The sequence below is a fragment of the Cherax quadricarinatus genome, chromosome 71 (genome assembly GCF_038502225.1).
Source record: "Cherax quadricarinatus isolate ZL_2023a chromosome 71, ASM3850222v1, whole genome shotgun sequence".
Lineage (NCBI taxonomy): Eukaryota > Metazoa > Arthropoda > Malacostraca > Decapoda > Parastacidae > Cherax > Cherax quadricarinatus.
The window spans coordinates 12,020,826-12,041,063 of NC_091362.1; the positions used below are offsets into that span (position 1 = coordinate 12,020,826).

At 40.0% G+C, this 20,238-nt stretch overlaps 1 protein-coding gene across 5 annotated transcripts in view; it reads right to left on the bottom strand.

The window, feature by feature from the left end:
- Positions 1 to 1,224: 1,224 nt before the first annotated feature.
- Positions 1,225 to 20,238, bottom strand: part of LOC128700297 (enolase-phosphatase E1-like) — a 66,794-nt gene continuing 47,780 nt past the window's right edge. For 2 of the 5 annotated variants that reach the window (XR_011393988.1, XR_011393987.1), the window contains exons 6-8: positions 13,894 to 14,047; positions 8,017 to 8,167; positions 1,225 to 1,781 (exon numbers count right to left, since the gene is read on the bottom strand). Coding sequence is in view for 1 of the 5 variants with exons in the window: in XM_070100027.1 (XP_069956128.1) it covers positions 1,689 to 1,781; positions 13,894 to 14,047 (247 nt within the window). In the remaining 4 variants the exon portion in view is untranslated. The remainder of the gene's footprint in view (positions 1,782 to 8,016; positions 8,168 to 13,893; positions 14,048 to 20,238) is intronic. The other 3 variants (XR_008408744.2, XM_070100027.1, XR_011393989.1) reach the window with 2 other exon arrangements.

A 20,238-nucleotide genomic window follows, 5' to 3' on the forward strand; every position in this document is an offset into this window, starting at 1 on the left:
GATAGTTGAATTTCATAAATGGGTGGTTTCTTGCACCCATTCGATAGAAAAAATGGAGTTCTAGCGAAATATTCATGTTTTTTGTCGACTAGTACAGTGGAATTGGCCGAAAATGGGGCTCAAAGTGGGCAAAATCGCCGATGCGTAAACATCGCCGAGACCGCCAACTTTGCAAGAGCATAATTCCGTAAGTTTTCCATCAAATTTCAAACTTTTGGTGTCCTTATGATCGGGAAAAGATTCTCTATCTTTTCATAAGAGAAAATTATGTTTTTTTTTTTTAAATTTGGCTGATCCTGAGAACGAGTTTCGGAGAGGGCCTGTCGACCCTCAAAGGGTTAAAAAACACCTTATCTCACTAACACATCCCATAATCAGCCAACTACTGTATGTGAAAACCATTTACATGTATTCTCTTTCTTTGTATCACAAACTATTTTACACTTACACTCACCCAAACGACTGTAAATATAAATTCCTAATATAGTTATTGCCTAATTAATCTTAAGTTAGTCCTACGTTTGTCTGAAATACTCTGCCAATATAGGAGCTTTTATAGAAACAGAGTATCATGCTGAGATAAAAACCATTCCCATTACTAAATTTACTAACTGTAATACTGTTATATGTTTTGTACTACCTATTATCAATCTAATTAATCATAATCACTTCAATTACCTAACGTTTAGATCAATATGCAATTATGTATATTAAAATGTACTGCTCCATAACCTGTGCCAATAAAGAGTATGAATTAGGATTAGTCTGCCCGAAATGCCTAGGCATGTTAGTGGCTTTCTTTGTAATTAATATTTTATAATATGCAAACCACACATTGTAAGCTTTGCAAGGAAATAAACATTTTCATTTTCTTTTCATTTCCATTTGTCTTTTTCACCACTAACGCCTTGTTCGGGCTCAATGGTTATTTGTTTCGCTAAAAACCTGTCCAGTGAGGTTTGTTTCTGGCTCTGTTTTAACACTTGTCTAAATTGAGACATTACAATGTCACGTGAAAATTTGTCTGTTGACAGCCAAGAAAACGTACAAAAATGAGGACTTTTTTTTCCTTGAACACCTCATTCAAAAACCATTTATTTGATATGTAATGTAATCAACAACTGAGGCTCAACTGTACTTGGGTATATTGAGCAAGCTGGGTTGATCGGTTCTAATGTGTGCCATAAGTGCCACGTAATGAAAGGGGAGAAAGCAAACAAGCACATTAATATATATTTATAAACTACTAGGTTGGACAGAGTGGGACCTAACAATAATTAAGACTAAAGACTGCCCTTAGATCACATAAATATAGTTGTGAAAAACTCATATAATACACAGGTAAATTTCAAAATGACTCTGATATGTGAAAAGTGTAATGCTACAAGAAAAAATTGACACATCTGACCAAAATTGGAATGTGCATTAGTAGTATCTGCACCAATGTACAAAGAAAAAAAAAAAAAAGATGCTAGGCAAATGCTCCCAGAGTAATAAATATGAGTTAGTCATAAAAGATTGAAAACTGAAAATGCTCTATGGTGCCTAGAAAGAAAGAAAGGGACAATCACATCTAAGAATAACAGTAACAAGTACTCAAAGAACACCAGAAAATATAAAAATAATAGTGGCACAAATCTGGAATGGAATCCATTCTAGGTAATTATTTGGTGTATCATATTCTTACACTAATCAATCCAATCCGGGTCCCAAAAATTTTCTGGTGTATTTATTACTGGGTTATGCCTGCTGCGGTGTCGGGAACATTTGTTCATCATCATCTGCAGGACAAGTAAATAAAAATGTTGTACTGTATGTACAAATTAAAACCTGAATATACAAATGCACACAGAGGTTGAACAATGAAATGAGTTACCAGAGGTGTGGAGTAAGTGCCATAACTACAAATTTTAAAAAATGTGATAATTATCAAAGATGAGATAACATGAACTTAGCTTAGAGCTTAGATCTACTCTTGTAATTACAAGTAGGTAAATATACAGTACTTGCACTATATATATAAAACACACCAAAACTTACAAACTAGCTCAAGTCAACCAAACAAAAAGTAAATACAGGAAACTAATATCTTATATTTTGATTTCTCTTAAGTTCAGAATATTTGAAAAATGTCAAATTTCAGATTTTTTTTTTAACACGTTGGCTATCTCCCATCGAGGCAGAGTGACCCAAAAAAGAAACACTTTCATCGTCATTCAACACTTCCACCATCATTCGCACATAATAACCGCCTTTGCAGAGATGCCCAGATATGACAGTTTAGATGTCACTCCAAACAGCCAATATCCCAAACCCCTCCTTTAACCCTTAAACTGTCTAAACGTAGATCTAAGTTCACTCGCATGGCGTTCCGAACATTTTGAAAAATAAAAAAATATTTTTTTTAAATGAAAAGCACATTTTTTCTACACGTTATTGGATAATTTTTTTTTTTAGTCAGTACTTACCGAGATATAAAACCATGAAGTGGCTCTGGAAACTCACCTGATGGCAACATCGACTCCTGCTGTTTGCAGATGTGTTGCCGATATACCTTTTCTTCTTGTTTTTATTCTAATTTATATATTTTTTTATTTTCTGATAATTACAATTTATAATAGTTCTTGTGATTTCATAACCAATCTTTGTTCTGACACTAATATTGGGTACTGAAATTGTACTCAAATAGTCACAATCACATTGACAGGTGAACATTTACACCTGCCTGGGTTATTAACTATTGTCTAGAAATATATAAAGTATTTATAGGTCCCAGCAATGTTTTAGATACCCTGGCGTATACCTTGAAGCATGGTGTTATGAAAGGCATACCTATTCTGTTGACAGCCCAGTGACATTCAATAAATGCCCGCTGCTCTAGCTAACCCTCGATATATTTGTTATCACTGTTACACACAAACATGTCTTGTCTATCTGTCTCTGTTTATCTGTCTGCCTGTCTGTCTCTGCTTATCTGTCTTTCTGTCTGCTTGGAGTATACATATATCAAACTCCTTGAAGAAGGGTGTTATGACAACTGTGACATTTGATAAATGGGCACTCGGGGAGCCCTGGCTTTATTTGTTTACACTGATACACACCAACATGTTTGTCTGTCTATCTGTCTGTCTGTCTATCTATCTGTCTATCTTTGCCTGGAATTTTTGGGTTATCCTAGGTAATTTACACTATAATAACTGTACTTATGTGTACATGTGAGACAGAGATATAGATAGAAATATAGATAGAGATATAGATAGAGATATAGATAGAGATATAGAAATATAGATAGATATATAGAGAGAGATATAGACAGAGAGATAGCCAAAGCCATCCAGCCAGCCTGCCGAATACATAAGAACATAAGAAAGAAGGAACACTGCAACAGGCCTACTGGCCCATGCAAGGCAGGTCCATGTCACCCTCCAACCTTCCCTCCCTCCTGGCTTAGACCAATGACCAACCTAGTCAGGTCACATCCATTGAAGGAAGGAGCATGACATCAGACCTAGTAGCAAAAGCTAGTCAGGTCCAACTCACACCCACCCACACTCACTCATGTATTTATCTAACCTATTTTTACTTTCCTCTTAAAATGTGAGTGTTAATGCGACAAGGCATTAGTGAATCCCTGGTGTTTTCCAGGCTATATGCTCTAGCTGGTGCTCAATTGAACTGGTGCTCCCACAAGGTACTAAGTGCTCCCAGATTTTTTTAATGGAAAAATAAAAAGTCTGGGCTGGAGGGTATCACCCTTGGTGCTGGCTATGTGGTCAGAAACTGTAAGGCTGGAGGTGCTGCCCTGGTAGACAGTAATGGTGAAGCTGGAGGTGCTATCCTGGGAGACAGTAATGGTGAAGCTGGAGGTGCTGTCCTGGGAGACAGTAACAGTGAGGATGGAGGTGCTGTCCTGGGAGACAGTAATGGTGAGGATGGAGGTGCTGTCCAGGTAGTCAGTAAATGTATGCATGAGGGAATGCATATAAATGACCTCGAGGGAGACAGGAGCTGTAGTGGGGAAACAAGTGTAGTCAAGGACAAGATAAAAACCAATATTACAAACTAGTAATACCACAGGAGATAGCAAACAAGGGAGCACCACTAGCAATAGTGAGGATATATTACCAGAAACAACTGGTGAGAGCTCCATTGTTAGTACTAGTGAGGATAGGAATGAGACAGGTAAACATGCACCAACAGGGAATACAGTTACAGTTACCCAAGGCAAACGGAAACCAAGCCTGTGCACATACTATGCACTTGGTATCTGCAGGCATGGGAAATCTGGAAAAACAGATGGGACGTGCAACTATGACCACCCTAGAAAATGCCGCGCCCATACGACAACAGGAAAATGCAAACTCCCTTCCTGTAAGCTTTTTCACTCTGAAATGTGTCCCTCTTCAGTACAGGAAAGACTGTGCTATAACTTAAATTGCCAGGCACACCATCTAAAGGGGACAAAAAGATACAAAACATCCAGGCCATGGGAAAACCTGGGTAGCCACAGCCACTCAAGAGGGAGAGGTTTTTTAGTGCCAGGAAGGAAAAAACTGGCAGGAAATGGCGGAAATAGTATGCCAAATCCAGTCATTTCTGGAGTGGAACCACAGTCGATGGCCTCCACTCAAAACCAACAGATACAGATACTAGTGCCAGAAAAAAAAAGCCCCCCCCCCAGTACCACCAGTCTGATGACATTCTTCTTTGCAAATATACAGGGTCTAAAGCTAGCAACGAACAACAAAATACCTTTCATCCGTGGACTGCTTGCAGAGGCAAATGCAATGTTCGCGGCCTTCACAGAGACCCACATAAAGGATCACTTTGACAACGAAATATGGATCCCAGGTTACAACCTATACAGATGTGACAGAGTGAACAGGCAAAAGGGGGGGGTTGGCCTGTATATCGCAGAGTCACTTGTTTGCACAGAACTGCTTAATGCCTCAAATGATGTAGTGGAAGTTTTAGCAGTAAAGATCGAGAACCAAAACCTAGTCATTGTGGTAGTCTATAAGCCTCCGGATGCAACATCCCAGCAATTCCAGGAACAGCTGTCAAAAATTGACCACTGTCTGGAAAATCTGCCAGCTCCTGACCCCAACATCTTGCTCCTGGGGGATTTCAACTTGAGGCACCTAAAATGGAGGAATATAGCAAATAATGTTGTTGCAGTGATAACACCAGGAGGCAACTCTGACGAAAACTCACACACACACACACACACACACACACACACACACACGAGCTTTTAAATCTCGGCACAAAATTCAACTTAAACCAACAAATAATAGAGCCTACTAGACTGGAGAATACACTAGACCTCATCTTCACTAACAATGATCTGATACGAAATGTCACCATATCAAAAACAATACGTATACTCAGATCACAACATAATCGAGGTTCAGACATGTATGCGCGGAGCCCCAGACCAACAAAATGAGATTAGTCACGAGGGAGCCTTCACCAAATTCAACTTCAATAACAAGAACATAAAGTGGGACCAAGTAAATCAAGTCCTAAACGATATAAGCTGGGAAGATAGACTAAGCAACACAGACCCCAACTTATGCCTAGAGCAGATTAACTCAGTGGCACTCGATGTATGCTCAAGGCTTATTCCTTTAAGAAAAAGGAGGAGTAGATGTAAAATAGAAAGAGACAGGCGCTCCCTTTACAGGCGACGGAAAAGAATAACAGAGCGGCTAAAAGAGGCCAATATATCTGAAATGCGTAGGGAGTCACTGGTTAGAGAAATAGCAAACATCGAACTTAAACTAAAGGATTCTTATAGGAGTCAGGAATCGCGGGAAGAACTAAAAGCCATAAATGAAATCGAAAGAAATCCAAAGTATTTCTTTTCATATGCCAAATCAAAGTCGAGAACAACATCCAGTATTGAGCAGCTACTTAAACAAGATGAGCCATACACAGATGACAGCAAGGAAATGAGTGAGCTACTCAAGTCCCAATAGGACTCAGTTTTTAGCAAGCCGCTAACCAGACTGAGAGTCGAAGATCAAAATGAATTTTTTATGAGAGAGCCAGAGAATTTGGTTAACACAAGCCTATCTGACACCAAATGACTTCGAACAGGCAATAAGTGACATGCCCATGCACTCTGCAACAGGGCCAGACTCACGGAACTCCGTGTTCATCAAGAACTGCAAGAAGCCCCTATCACGAGCTTTTGCCATCCTATGGAGAGGGAGCATGGACATGGGGGTCGTCCCACAGTTACTAAAAACAACAGACACAGCCCCACTCCACAAAGGGGGGAGTAAAGCAATAGCAAAGAACTACAGACCGACAGCACTAACATCCCATATCATAAAAATCTTTGAAATGGTCCTAAGAAGCAAGTTCACCACCCATCTAGATACCCATCAATTACACAACCCAGGGCAACATGGGTTTAGAGCAGGTCGCTCCTGTCTGTCTCAGCTACTGGATCACTACAACCAGGTCCTAGATGCACTAGAAGACAAAAAGAATGAAGATGTAATATATACAGACTTTGCAAAAGCCTTCGACAAGTGTGACCATGGCGTAATAGCGCAAAAAATGCGTGACAAAGGAATAACAGGAAAAGTTGGTAGATGGATCTATAATTTCCTCACAAACAGAACACAAAGAGTAGTAGTCAACAGAGTAAAGTCTGAGGTGGCTACGGTGTAAAGCTCTGCTCCACAAGGCACAGTACTCGCTCCCATCTTGTTTCTCATCCTCATATCTGACATAGACAAGGATGTCAGCACCGTGTCTTCCTTTGTAGATGACACCCGAATCTGCATGACAGTGTCTTCCATTGCAGACACTGCACATCCCTGTCTAAGGCCTAATTTTGCTGAAAAGTAATCTCCCCCTCTCCTACACACCCTAACCTGAGCCTCACTATACTCATGAAAACTCATTACAGCATTTAGTAACTTAATACCTATTCCATACACTTGCAACATCTGCCATATTGCTCCCCTATCCACTCTATCAATCCATAAATGCAATGAAAACTTCCTACCTTTATCTAAATACTGTTCACGTTTATGCTTCAATGTAAACACTTGATCTACATATTCCTTACCCATTCTAAAGGCTCCTTGTTCATCTTCAATCCTGCTCTCTGTCTTACCTCTGATTCTTTCAGTAATAACCCTATCATACACTTTACCTGGTATACTCTGTAAACTTATTCCTCTATAATTTTTACAATCTCTTTTGTCCCCCTTTCCCTTATATAAAGGAATTATACACACACTACCAATCCCTAGGTACCTTCCCCTCTTTCATACATTTACTGAACAAAAGTACCAACCACTCCAAAATTACATCCCCCGGTTTTAACATTTCTGTCATGATCCCGTCAGTTCCAACTGTTTTACCCTCTTTCATTCTACCTAATGCCTCATGCACCTTCCCCACACTCACATCTGGCTCTTCTCCACTCCTAAAAGATGTTATACCTCCCTGGCTAGTGCATGAAATTACTGCCTCCCTATCTTCATCAACATTTAACAGTTCCTCAAAATATTCTTGTCATCTGCCCAATACCTCCAATTCCCCATCTGCAAACTTCCCTATTCTGATTTTAACTGTCAAATCCATTTGTTCCCTATGCTTTCTTAACCTATTTCTCTCAATCCAAAATTTTTTCTTATTCTCAGCAAAATTTGTTAACAGCGCCTCACTCACTCTATCATTTACTCTACTTTTGCAGTCCCTCACCATTCTCTTTACCTCTCCATATACTCCACCCTTCTTATATCACTTCTGCTCTGTAAATATCTCTCATATGTGACCTTTTTCTCTTTTATCACACCCTTTTTGCCTTAAATATATTTGCCATCTCTCACCGAGGTAGGGTGATCCCCCAAAAAATAAGGAAACACACCATCCTTCATTCAAAAGCTGTCTTCCCAGAAGTGTACAGACATCACTGTTTGGAGGGTTATTTAAATTGTGGTGCCTGCACACTTCTGGCAAATGTTTTGCCTTGTTTTTCAGGTCACCTACCTTGGTGAGAGATGGTTTGTGTGTTCTTCCCTTAACCGTGTCCAATGCACTGGTATGCAGGTGAGGATTGTGTCTGGCAGACTAGTACACTACCTGCCAATATTTCTTGATCTCAGCACAACTGCTTAGGTTTCCTACAACCTCATTATACCTTTGAAAAAATATAAAACCAATCATAAGGTAACATTGCTTAATTAGCATAAATAAACACTGCAACCAAGACCAATCAATTGTTTCACCACCAGCTTCCCTAGTGGCAAACAGGATGTAGCACTGACAGAAAGATGCCATATTCATTCTGAATTCATTACAATTTTATGATATAGTGGAATCAGCCAAAGAGCACACTATGTAGATTTAACCCAAGGTAATCCAATAGTTATGTAAAAGAAGGAAATTAAAATTGAACATAGGAAAAAGCAAGGTGATGAGGGTATCAAACCAGTTAGGTAATGAAAGGTTGGATGTCATATTGGAAGGAGGGAGTATGGAGGAAGTGAATGTGTTCAGATATTTGAGAGTGAACTTGGTGGTAGATGGGTATATGAAAGATGAGGTGAATGAGTTAGACACATGTGAAACACTTGGGCATCTTTACTGAGGAAAAGTTTTACCACACAGTGGCTTCATCAGTCCATACGAAGAAGAATTATAAAGAACAGGAGGAGCTTGAGGTGCTCAATCCCTCAGCCTTGAGTCGACGTAATCAGTCCATCAATCTTGAAAAGAACACAGCATATGTGCGAAGAAGTGGCTTATATACTGTAGACAGGTTAGGTGAAGCAGTTGTAGGTAGTATCACACTTGACAAATCAAATGTGGAAATAGGTCATGCCTAAAGGTTAGGCAGGTGAAGAATTCCCTGTATTAAGATCCCAAGATGTTGCTATGTCTGAAAGGAATGTAGATATGCTGTGTTCTTTTCAAGATTGATGGACTGATTACATCGACTGATTACCTCCAACTCCTGTTCTTCACCAGTCTCCTTTGTATGGACTTATGAAACCACTGTGTGGCAAAACATTTCCTCAATAAAGATACCCAAGTGTTGCAAGTATCTAACTTATCAACTTGTCAGTTCTCTGAATCATTCATCTATATAGAATTGATGAAGGGGAAAAGGTGGATGGTGTATTGAGGCATCTGTGGAGACATTGTCCATAGAGGCAAAAAGAGGAATGCATGAGAGTACAGTGGTACCAACACTCTTATATGAGTGTGAAGCATGGGTTATAGAATGTTGCAGTGAGGAGGAGGTTGGAGGCAGTGGAGATGTTGTGTCTGAGGGCAGTGTGTGATGTAATTATTATGCAAAGAATTCGTAGCATGATTAGGAAGTGCAGAGTAACTGAAAGCTTTATCCAGAGGGCTAAGGAGGGACTGTTGAGGTGGTTTGGACATTTAGAGAGGATTGAAGGATGTATAAATCTGTAGTGGAGGGAAGACAGGGTGGGGGCTGCCCTAGGAAAGGTTGGAGGGAGGGGGGTAAAGGAGGTTTTGTGTATGAGGGGCTTGGACAGTCAACAGGCATGTGTGAGCGTTAGATACAAGTAGACTGAAATGGTTTTTGAGACTTGACGAGTTGTTGGTGTATCAGCAAGGTAGCAATCTGTGAAGGGATTCAGGGAAACCGGTTAACCAGACTCGAGTCCTGGAGGTGGGAAGTATTGTGTTTGTACTCTTAAGGAGGGGTGTGGATATCTGCAATTTGGAGAGTCATCTGAACTGTATTACTGGCATGCCTCTGGTAAGACAGTGAGGGAGTGAATGATGGTGACAGTATTTATTTTTTGGGTAACCTTACCTCTATAACAGGTAATTTTAAAATCATAAGGAATTTTGTATGGATTTGCAAATCTGAGGAACCCTTTGATTAAATTTACATTGTTTCACTTACTCAGTCTGTCTTAGTACATGATATATATCAGACAATTTAGGACATCCCACAAGTATATTTTGCTCTAAATCTCTGGACTAATGTCTACAAACTGTGTGTGTTCCATGTACTGTCGTATCTGTGTGCCCCTGCAAAGACAGTGATAATACGAATGATGGTGAAAGTGTTTCTTTTTTTGGGTCACCCTGCCTTTGTAGGAAACTGCCAGTGTTAAAAAAACTGATTTAGCATACCCAACACCACTTACTGTGTGCCAAGCATAAAAACTTCACATTTTCCTCTGAATCCTTGATTTGCATTATTCTGACCTATCTCGTGTAGTGTTGCCTCTTTTGTAAAGTAGAATCTAATGTACATTTTTTGGCTGCGGTTCAACAGTGAAAACAATGGGTCTCTTTCAGAAGTACCCCACTGAAAGGACTTTTTTTCTGGATCAGATTCACAATGTTGAATGAGCTCTCTTTATCACACTCATTGTACTTTAATGTACATCTCATAACTTCTAAGTTATCCAGGCTCCATGATAACATTAACCCTTTGGCAGACCCCCAAATCCTGAAGTGTCTCTGTGTCGCAAAATATTAAAAAAAAAAAAAAAAAATTTCTTATGAAATGATAGGAAATCTTTTCCCGGTGGTAATGACACCAAAAGTACAAAATTTGATGGAAAACTTAAGGAATTACGCTCTCGTGAAGTCAGTGATCTCAGCGATACATACGCATCGGCGATTGTGCCCACTTTGAGCCCTATTTTCGGCCAATTCCATTGTTCCAGTCGACCAAATTCGTAGCTATTTCTTTAGAACTCCATTTGTTCTATCGATTGAGTACAAGAAACTGCCCATTTACCGATCTCAACTACCCAATAAAGTGGTCAGATATTGGCAATTTGGCCAATTTCATGCAAATTAAAAAAGATGCCAATTTCAAAATAGGATCCAGAATAAACAATGCAGACATTCCTGGCACTAAAATAACATTTTCTTTGTTCATTAGTCATGTCTCCAGGCACCTCTTATATTACTCTTGCTTTCTATTTTGAATTTTTCTTCTCACAAAAAATAGATTTACTGTTATGCAGACTACTTCATTATTATAATAATTGTATAAATAATGTCAGCCCATTTGTGACTGCATATTAGACTGGCCAGTTGGACACGTATTGGATGGTGACTTCATTTGTTTACTCTTGAACATCGGCAAAAATAGAATATTTCTGTTGCTTTGAGCTCAATTTCGAGGTCCTTTTCATCATGAAACCAATCAAAATCATCTCTATTTCTGTAATACAGTGGACCCCCGCATACCGTTGGCATCACATAACGTTAAATCCGCATACCGATACATTTTATCGCTAAGATTTTGCCTCGCATACCGCTAAAAAACCCGCTCAACGCTATTCGTCCGAGACGCGTCTAATGTGCGGCCTGAGCCAGCCTCACATGTTCCACCGGTGGCATTGTTTACCAGCCAGCCTTCGCGGTAACATCCAAGCATACAATCGGAACATTTCGTATTATTACAGTGTTTTTGGTGATTTTATCTGCAAAATAAGTGACCATGGGCCCCAAGAAAGCTTCTAGTGCCAACCCTACAGGAATAAGGGTGAGAATTACTATAGAGATGAAGAAAGAGATCATTGCTAAGTATGAAAGTGGAGTGCGTGTCTCCGAGCTGGCCAGGTTGTATAGTAAACCCCAATCAACCATCGCTACTATTGTGTCCAAGAAAACGGCAATCAAGGAAGCTGTTCTTGCCAAAGGTTCAACTGTGTTTTCGAAACAGAGATCGCAAGTAATGGAAGATGTTGAGAGACTCTTATTGGTGTGGATAAATGAAAAACAGATAGCAGGAGATAGCATCTCTCAAGTGATCATAAGTGAAAAGGCTAGGAAGTTGCATGAGGATTTAATTAAAAAAATGCCTGCAACTAGTGATGATGTGAGTGAATTTAAGGCCAGCAAAGGTTGGTTTGAGAGATTTAAGAAGCGTAGTGGCATACATAGTGTGATAAGGCATGGTGAAGCTGTCAGTTCGGACCACAAAGCAGCTGAAAAATATGTGCAGGAATTCAAGGAGCACATAGACAGTGAAGGACTGAAACCTGAACAAGTGTTTAATTGTGATGAAACAGGCCTGTTTTGGAAGAAAATGCCAAGCAGGACCTACACTACTCAGGAGGAAAAGGCACTTCCAGGACATAAGCCTATGAAAGACAGGCTTACTCTATTGATGTGTTCCAATGCTAGTGGCAATTGCAAAGTGAAGCCTTTATTAGTGTATCACTCAGAAACTCCCAGAGCGTTCAGGCAAAAGAATATCCTCAAGGCTAATTTGTGTGTGCTGTGGAGGGCAAACAGTAAGGCATGGGTCACTAGGGACTTTTTCCATGACTGGTTACACCAAGCATTTGCCCCCAATGTGAAAAATTACCTAACTGAAAAGAAATTAGACCTTAAGTGCCTCCTGGTGTTAGACAATGCCCCTGGTCATCCTACAGACGTGGCAGAGCGACTTTATGGGGACATGAGCTTCATTAAGGTGAAGTTTTTGCCTCCTAATACCACTCCTCTCCTGCAGCCCATGGACCAGCAGGTTATTGCAAACTTCAAAAAACTGTACACAAAAGCTCTGTTTGAAAGATGCTTTGTAGTGACCTCAGAAACTCAATTGACTCTAAGAGAGTTTTGGAGAGAGCACTTTAATATCCTCAATTGTGTAAACCTTATAGGTAAGGCTTGGGAGGGAGTGACTAAGAGGACCTTGAACTCTGCTTGGAAGAAACTGTGGCCAGAATGTGTAGACCAAAGGGATTTTGAAGGGTTTGAGGCTAACCCTGGGAATTCTATGCCAGTTGAGGAATCCATTGTGGCATTGGGAAAGTCCTTGGGGTTGGAGGTTAGTGGGGATGATGTGGAAGAGTTGGTGGAGGAGGACAATGAAGAACTAACCACTGATGAGCTGCTAGATCATCTTCATCAGCATGAGGCCAGACCTGAGGAAACTGCTTCGGAGGAGGGGAGAGAGAAATTGAAGTAGTTGCCTACTTCAAAGATTAAGGAAATGTGTGGAATGTGGCTTAAAGTGCAAACCTTTTTTGATGACAATCACCCTAACACAGCTATTGCAAGCCGTGCTGGTGACTATTACACTGACAATGTTGTGAACCACTTTAGGAAAGTCATAAAAGAACAGGAGGTACAGGCCTCTATGGACAGATATGTTGTGCGACAGAAGTCCAGTGACTCTGAAGCTGGTCCTAGTGGCATTAAAAGAAGAAGGGAAGTAACCCCAGAAAAGGACTTGACACCTCAAGTCTTAATGGAAGGGGATTCCCCTTCTAAACACTAAGACTCTCTCCTCCTCCCATCCCATCAATCATCACCAGATCTTCAATAAAGGTAAGTGTCATGTAACTGTGCATGTCTTTTTCAGTTTGTGTGTATTAAAATTAATATTTCATGTGGTAAAATTTTTTTTTTCATACTTTGGGGTGTCTTGCACGGATTAATTTGATTCCCATTATTTCTTATGGGGAAAATTCATTCGCATAACGATAATTTTGCATAACAACGAGCTCTCAGGAACGGATTAATATCGTTATGCGGGGGTCCACTGTATGTCTTCCACTCTATCAAATGAATCATGAAAACAAGAAAACAACCATTAAAAACTAAACAAAAATACACCTCAAAGTCGACGTTTTAATCCAAAAACACGGTCGGAATTTTTTTTCTTATGCACTGCGTGCTGCAGGATTTTTTTTATATGGAGCACACTGACCACACAGACCCATTCTCTCACATGTAGGCCTACCAGCTTTCTCCCACTTGATCTGAAGCCGCTAGAATTTTGGCATATTAATAGTACATCAAAAACACTGGCTCATAAGACGTATATATACGACAAAAACAGTCAAAGGGTTAAAAGAGGCAAATTACTTTCCACTTGTAAGATAATTTGACCAAAGGATAACTTACCTTTTTTTCTTGTGGGTCTGGATGTGCTTCATACCATTTTTCACATTCATGGCACTGCCAACCTGCTAACTGCTTACGGTCAGCCTTCTTCCGTACCACATCCCCACGGTGGGCAAACTCAGGCACCTTGTTTTTAATTGGAACCACATCAAAACTAAATGGAGAAAAAGGAGATTTGAAACCTGATAACAATGAGTTCTCATTTCTATTCAGTATAAAAGTGAAATGGTAAGAGGTGAAAAAGAGATAATATGGAGTACATATGTATGTTACCATGGAAAAGTGCAAGAGTACATAGCTAATAATAATAATAATATGTTGTGTATCTTTATATGTGTATGCTTCTAGACTGTTGTATTCTGAGCACCTCTGCAAAAACAGTGATAATGTGCGAGTGTGGTGAAAGTGTTGAATGATGATGAAAGTATTTTCTTTTTGGGGATTTTCTTTCTTTTTTTTTTGGGTCACCCTGCCTTGGTGGGAGACGGCCGACTTGTTTAAAAAAAAAAAAAAAAAAAAAAAAAAAAAAAAAAAAAAAAAATGTAATCAAAATGAAAGTAAGCATGACTCAAGCCTATAGCAAATAAACATAGTTCAGCATTCCTGGAAGCATTTCTGTGAAGAAAGCACAGTATAGGGAGTTTCCTTTCTACTATTTATGATTTTTTCTACACGGTTCTAAATAAAATTTTCTTATCCTTCAAACAGCCGTTCCACTGGTTCTCCTTCTCCAAGTTTGTATTTCATTATGTTTTTTTTATACAACTTATGGCAGTCTTTTAGGCCTCTAAGAGTCCAAATACTTCAACACCTCAATTTAATGCAGTTTGATGATGATATTATAGATTCTAAAACAATGACCTAGCATTTTAAAAAGATATTGGTAAACATTTCTTTTTAACATCAAACTCACAACGGAGAAGAAAACCTGCTGACTATTACAATATAGTATTTGGAAGTGAATCAACTAACCAACCTTAGAATAAATACATAACTCATACAGACTGCAAAAAGAGAAAGAGAAAAAGAGATGTTAAGAGAGTGGTGAAGCAATGTAAAAGGAGAGTGGGTGAGACGTTATCAACAAATTTTGTTGAAAATAAGAAAAAGTTTTGGAGTGAGATTAATAAGTTTAGAAAGAGTAGGGAGTGAATGGATTTTTTTTTTTTCGACAAGTCGGCCGTCTCCCACCGAGGCAGGGTGACCCAAAAAGAAAGAAAATCCCCAAAAAGAAAATACTTTCATCATCATTCAACACTTTCACCTCACTCACACATAATCACTGTTTTTGCAGAGGTGCTCAGAACACAACAGTTTAGAAGCATATACGTATAAAGATACACAACATATCCCTCCAAACTGCTAATATCCCAAAACCCCTCCTTTAGAGTGCAGGCATTGTACTTCCCATTTCCAGGACTCAAGTCTGGATATATAAAAATAACCGGTTTCCCTGAATCCCTTCACTAAATATTACCCTGCTCACACTCCAATAGATCGTCAAGTCCCAAATACCATTCATCTCCATTCACTCCTATCAAACACGCTCATGCACGCCTGCTGGAAGTCCAAGCCCCTCGCCCACAAAACCTCTCTTACCCCTTCCTTCCAACCTTTTCGAGGATGACCCCTACCCCACCTTCCTTCTCCTACAGATTTAAATGCTCTCCATGTCATTCTACTTTGATCCATTCTCTCTAAATGACCAAACCACCTCAACAACCCCTCTTCAGCCCTCTGACTAATACTTTTATTAACTCCACACCTTCTCCTAATTTCCACACTCAGAATTTTCTGCATAATATTTACACCACACATTGCCCTTAGACAGGACATCTCCACTGCCTCCAACCGCCTCCTCGCTGCTGCATTCACAACCCAAGCTTCACACCCATATAAGAGTGTTGGTACTACTATACTTTCATACATTCCCTTCTTTGCCTCCATAGATAACGTTTTTTGACTCCACATATACCTCAACGCACCACTCACCTTTTTTCCTTCATCAATTCTATGATTAACCTCATCCTTCATAAATCCATCCGCCGACACGTCAACTCCCAAGTATCTGAAAACATTCACTTCTTCCATACTCCTCCCCAATTTGATATCCAATTTTTCTTTATCTAAATCATTTGATACCCTCATCACCTTACTCTTTTCTATGTTCACTTTCAACTTTCTAAGACCTACTTTTACCAGGAAGTAGTCTCCCTCTCTTCTACACACCCTAACCTGAGCCTCACTATCCTCATAAAAACTCTTTACAGCATTTAGTAACTTACCACCTATTCCATATACTTGCAACATCTGCCACATTGCTCCCCTATCCACTCTATCATATGCCTTTTCTAAATCCATAAATGCAATAAAAACTTCCCTACCTTTATCTAAATACTGTTCACATATACGCTTCAATGTAAACACTTGATCTACACATCCCCTACCCACTCTGAAACCTCCTTGCTCATCCGCAATCCTACATTCTGTCTTTCCTCTAGTTCTTTCAATAATAACCCTACCGTACACTTTTCCTGGTATACTCAATAAACTTATTCCTCTATAATTTTTACAATCTCTTTTGTCCCCCTTCCCTTTATATAAAGAGACTATACATGCTCTCCACCAATCCCTAGGTACCTTCCCCTCTTTCATATACTTATTAAACAAAAGTACCAACCACTCCAACACTATATTCCCCCCTACTTTTAACATTTCTGTCATGATCCCATCAGTTCCAGCTGCTTTACCCCCTTTCATTCTACATAATGCCTCACGTACTTCCCCCACACTTACATTCTGCTCTTCTTCACTCCTAGAAGATGGTATACCTCCCTGGCCAGTGCATGAAATTACCGCCTCCCTTTCTTCCTCAACATTTAAAAGTTTCTCAAAATATTCTCGCCATCTACCTAATACCTCCCTCTCCCCATCTACTAACTCCCCTACTCTGTTTTTAACTGACAAATCCAAACGTTCCCAAGGCTTTCTTAACTTGTTTAACTCACTCCAAAAATTTTTCTTATTTTCATTAAAATTTTTTGACAGTGCCTCTCTCACTCTATCATCTGCTCTCCTTTTGCACTCTCTCACCACTTTCTTCACCTTTCTTTTACTCTCCATATACTCTGCTCTTCTTATAACACTTCTGCTTTGTAAAAACCTCTCGTAAGCTAACTTTTTCTCTTTTATCACACCCTTTACTTCATCATTCCACCAATCACTCCTCTTTCCTCCTGCCCCCACCCTCCTATAACCACAAACTTCTGCCCCACATTCTAATACTGCATTTTTAAAACTCATCCAACCCTCTTCAACCCCCCCACTACTCATCTTTGCACTAGCCCACCTTTCTGCCAATAGTCGCTTATATCTCACCCGAACTTCCTCCTCCCTTAGTTTATACACTTTCACTTCCCTCCTACTTGTTGCCACCTTCCTCTTGTCCCATCTACCTCTTACTCTAACTGTAGCTACAACTAAATAATGATCCGATATATCAGTTGCCCCTCTATAAACATGTACATCCTGGAGCCTATCCATTAACCTTTTATCCACCAATACATAATCTAACAAACTACTTTCATTACGTGCTACTGGTCTAATCCATGGGGGGGACATGGACCTGCTCTGCATGGGTCAGTAGGCCTATTGTAGTGTTCCTTCTTTCTTATGTTCTTAAATGAAAATGTGATCTATGAAAATGTGATCATACCTTGAATATTTATTTATCCTCTTTTTCATAAAATATGTATTACTTATTACCAAATCTCTTTCTACACATAGCTCAATTAAAGGCTCCCCATTTACATTTACCCCTGGCACCCCAAATTTACCTACTACTCCCTCCACAACATTTTTACCCACCTTAGCATTGAAATCCTCAACCACCATTACTCTCACACTTGATTCAAAACTCCCCACGCATTCACTCAACATTTCCCAAAATCTCTCTCTCTCCTCTACACTTCTGTCTTCTCCAGGTGCATATACACTTACTATAACCCACTTTTCACATTTTTTTTTTTTATTATCACACTGGCCGATTCCCACCAAGGCAGGGTGGCCCGAAAAAGAAAAACTTTCACCATCATTCACTCCATCACTGTCTTGCCAGAAGGGTGCTTTACACTACAGTTTTTAAACTGCAACATTAACACCCCTCCTTCAGAGTGCAGGCACTGTACTTCCCATCTCCAGGACTCAAGTCCGGCCTGCCGGTTTCCCTGAATCCCTTCATAAATGTTACTTTGCTCACACTCCAACAGCACGTCAAGTATTAAAAACCATTTGTCTCCATTCACTCCTATCAAACACGCTCACGCATGCCTGCTGGAAGTCCAAGCCCCTCGCACACAAAACCTCCTTTACCCCCTCCCTCCAACCCTTCCTAGGCCGACCCCTACCCCGCCTTCCTTCCACTACAGACTGATACACTCTTGAAGTTATTCTGTTTCGCTCCATTCTCTCTACATGTCCGAACCACCTCAACAACCCTTCCTCAGCCCTCTGGACAACAGTTTTGGTAATCCCGCACCTCCTCCTAACTTCCAAACTACGAATTCTCTGCATTATATTCACACCACACATTGCCCTCAGACATGACATCTCCACTGCCTCCAGCCTTCTCCTCGCTGCAACATTCATCACCCATGCTTCACACCCATATAAGAGCGTTGGTAAAACTATACTCTCATACATTCCCCTCTTTGCCTCCAAGGACAAAGTTCTCTGTCTCCACAGACTCCTAAGTGCACCACTCACTCTTTTTCCCTCATCAATTCTATGATTCACCTCATCTTTCATAGACCCATCCGCTGACACGTCCACTCCCAAATATCTGAATACGTTCACCTCCTCCATACTCTCTCCCTCCAATCTGATATTCAATCTTTCATCACCTAATCTTTTTGTTATCCTCATAACCTTACTCTTTCCTGTATTCACCTTTAATTTTCTTCTTTTGCACACCCTACCAAATTCATCCACCAATCTCTGCAGCTTCTCTTCAGAATCTCCCAAGAGCACAGTGTCATCAGCAAAGAGCAGCTGTGACAACTCCCACCCTGTGTGTGATTCTTTATCTTTTAACTCCACGCCTCTTGCCAAGACCCTCGCATTTACTTCTCTTACAACCCCATCTATAAATATATTAAACAACCACGGTGACATCACACATCCTTGTCTAAGGCCTACTTTTACTGGGAAAAAAAATCCCCCTTTTCTACATACTCTAACTTGAGCCTCACTATCCTCGTAAAAACTCTTCACTGCTTTCAGTAACCTACCTCCTACACCATACACTTGCAACATCTGCCACATTGCCCCCCTATCCACCCTGTCATACGCCTTTTCCAAATCCATAAATGCCACAAAGACCTCTTTAGCCTTATCTAAATACTGTTCACTTATATGTTTCACTGTAAACACCTGGTCCACACACCCCCTACCTTTCCTAAAGCCTCCTTGTTCATCTGCTATCCTATTCTCCGTCTTACTCTTAATTCTTTCAATTATAACTCTACCATACACTTTACCAGGTACACTCAACAGACTTATCCCCCTATAATTTTTGCACTCTCTTTTATCCCCTTTGCCTTTATACAAAGGAACTATGCATGCTCTCTGCCAATCCCTAGGTACCTTACCCTCTTCCATACATTTATTAAATAATTGCACCAACCACTCCAAAACTATATCCCCACCTGCTTTTAACATTTCTATCTTTATCCCATCAATCCCGGCTGCCTTACCCCCTTTCATTTTACCTACTGCCTCACGAACTTCCCCCACACTCACAACTGGCTCTTCCTCACTCCTACAAGATGTTATTCCTCCTTGCCCTATACACGAAATCACAGCTTCCCTATCTTCATCAACATTTAACAAATCCTCAAAATATTCCCTCCATCTTCCCAATACCTCTAACTCTCCATTTAATAACTCTCCTCTCCTATTTTTAACTGACAAATCCATTTGTTCTCTAGGCTTCCTTAACTTGTTAATCTCACTCCAAAACTTTTTCTTATTTTCAGCAAAATTTGTTGATAACAGCTCACCCACTCTCTCATTTGCTCTCTTTTTACATTGCTTCACCACTCTCTTAACCTCTCTCTTTTTCTCCATATACTCTTCCCTCCTTGCATCACTTCTACTTTGTAAAAACTTCTCATATGCTAACTTTTTCTCCCTTACTACTCTCTTTACATCATCATTCCACCAATCGCTCCTCTTCCCTCCTGCACCCACTTTCCTGTAACCACAAACTTCTGCTGAACACTCTAACACTACATTTTTAAACCTACCCCATTCCTCTTCGACCCCATTGCCTATGCTCTCATTAGC